Source organism: Penaeus monodon, chromosome 26 (genome assembly GCF_015228065.2).
Source record: "Penaeus monodon isolate SGIC_2016 chromosome 26, NSTDA_Pmon_1, whole genome shotgun sequence".
Taxonomy (NCBI): domain Eukaryota; kingdom Metazoa; phylum Arthropoda; class Malacostraca; order Decapoda; family Penaeidae; genus Penaeus; species Penaeus monodon.
The window spans coordinates 13,123,535-13,124,977 of record NC_051411.1 but is presented as its reverse complement, the minus strand read 5'-3'; the positions used below and the strand labels follow the sequence as shown (position 1 = coordinate 13,124,977).

The 1,443-nt window shown below is 41.5% G+C and overlaps 1 protein-coding gene across 1 annotated transcript in view; it reads right to left on the bottom strand.

The window, feature by feature from the left end:
- Positions 1–1,176, bottom strand: part of LOC119589939 — a 33,237-nt gene extending 32,061 nt beyond the window's left edge. Inside the window, exon 1 of the mRNA XM_037938607.1 lies at positions 1,137–1,176. Coding sequence (XP_037794535.1) covers positions 1,137–1,160 — 24 coding nt within the window. The 5' untranslated portion in view covers positions 1,161–1,176. The remainder of the gene's footprint in view (positions 1–1,136) is intronic.
- Positions 1,177–1,443: the final 267 nt, after the last annotated feature.

Here is a 1,443-nt window from a genome sequence, read left to right as displayed (position 1 = left end):
AGAATTAAAGGGCATAACAGCTTGTAAATATAGATAAACAATAGTCCCTTTGCTACACACAGCGCCGCCGCATCTTTGGATGCTCGCAACAACGAACATCAACATGAGTGATTTAAAACATATCTAGAAAATCGCAAAATTACAAGAACAGGCGCACCAAATGTCAAATATTTTTCCAAGCGGACGTTTTATCTTTCACATACTGAGGGAAAAAGTGAAGATAGAAGATATAGTTGATAATATGTTACACACAATGCTTTTGAGCGTTATGGCCAGCGCTCGACGTAACTGTTATGGGATTGATTTCTTATCTGATTATTTTACCATTCATCTTTTACTTAACAAATGATCATATCATCCAACTTCATTTCCGTTCTAGATTACAGGCAACCATTTTCTTAATGTATAATTTGTCTATGAACTACACTTGTATAAAACATCCCTTCTAGTAAAGATAATGAGTGCTCTACGATAGGTGGGTTAGGCGATGGCCTTTCGAACTACGGTGGCAAAACAGTACTTGTGCGAGGAAGATAGATGAATAGAGACGGGGAATGGGAGAGGGAGGTAGCCTAGAACCAGGGAGTCAAACGTAATGATGGGGTAATTGTCAAACCCGTTAAATAAGAAACTTCAAACTGGAAGGCCTGCAATAGCAGAGACTGAGACAAGACTGATTTGGCAGTAAGACGTGAGGTCAGCACAAAAGCCAAAATTTCCAGCGTACACTTTCATAAACTAGGGTTCAAAAACAAGTTCAGGTCACCAGAAGTTGAACGACTGTGAAATGTGAACAAGACAGGTTGCACCCGATACTCGTCTTAGGAAGAGCGCTAAAACGAGAACGTTATTTATTAGAACATGAAGAAGAAAGGGGTAAAAAACGTTAATTCATACATTCTGCCTCATGCCTCCTACCTTTCCGTCGGTGTCAGAGGTGAAAGAAGGAAGTTGAAATACAATAAAAAAGAGGGGAGGAAAGAGGGAAAATAAGAACGAACGAGGGGTTAATACATCACCAAGCACAGCACTTATAACGGGAGAGACCTGGCGAGGGGAAAACCAGAATACAACAATCACCATCCTATACAACTGAAATCCCCAACAGCACAGCACTATCACGTCACAGCACTCACACACAGCACTCCGCGCACATCCATGCTCTCTCCAGGACGGACCGAGTGTGACTGGCCCACCAACCTAAGTTTTTTTCCTTAGTCTGGAGAGGTGGAGCGAAGGGTGTGGTAGTGGTGGTGGGTGTGGTTTTGATATGTAGAGATGATCGTGGGGTATAGTAGTGATTGTGGTATTGTTAACGATTAGGCGGGTTGATTGCTACGACTGTTTCCATAGATTATAAACATATGATCCCCTCAATTTAGTTTATTTATTACTGGTTTTAAGAGCTGACAATCAAACATGGTCATACACTGACTGAAAGGC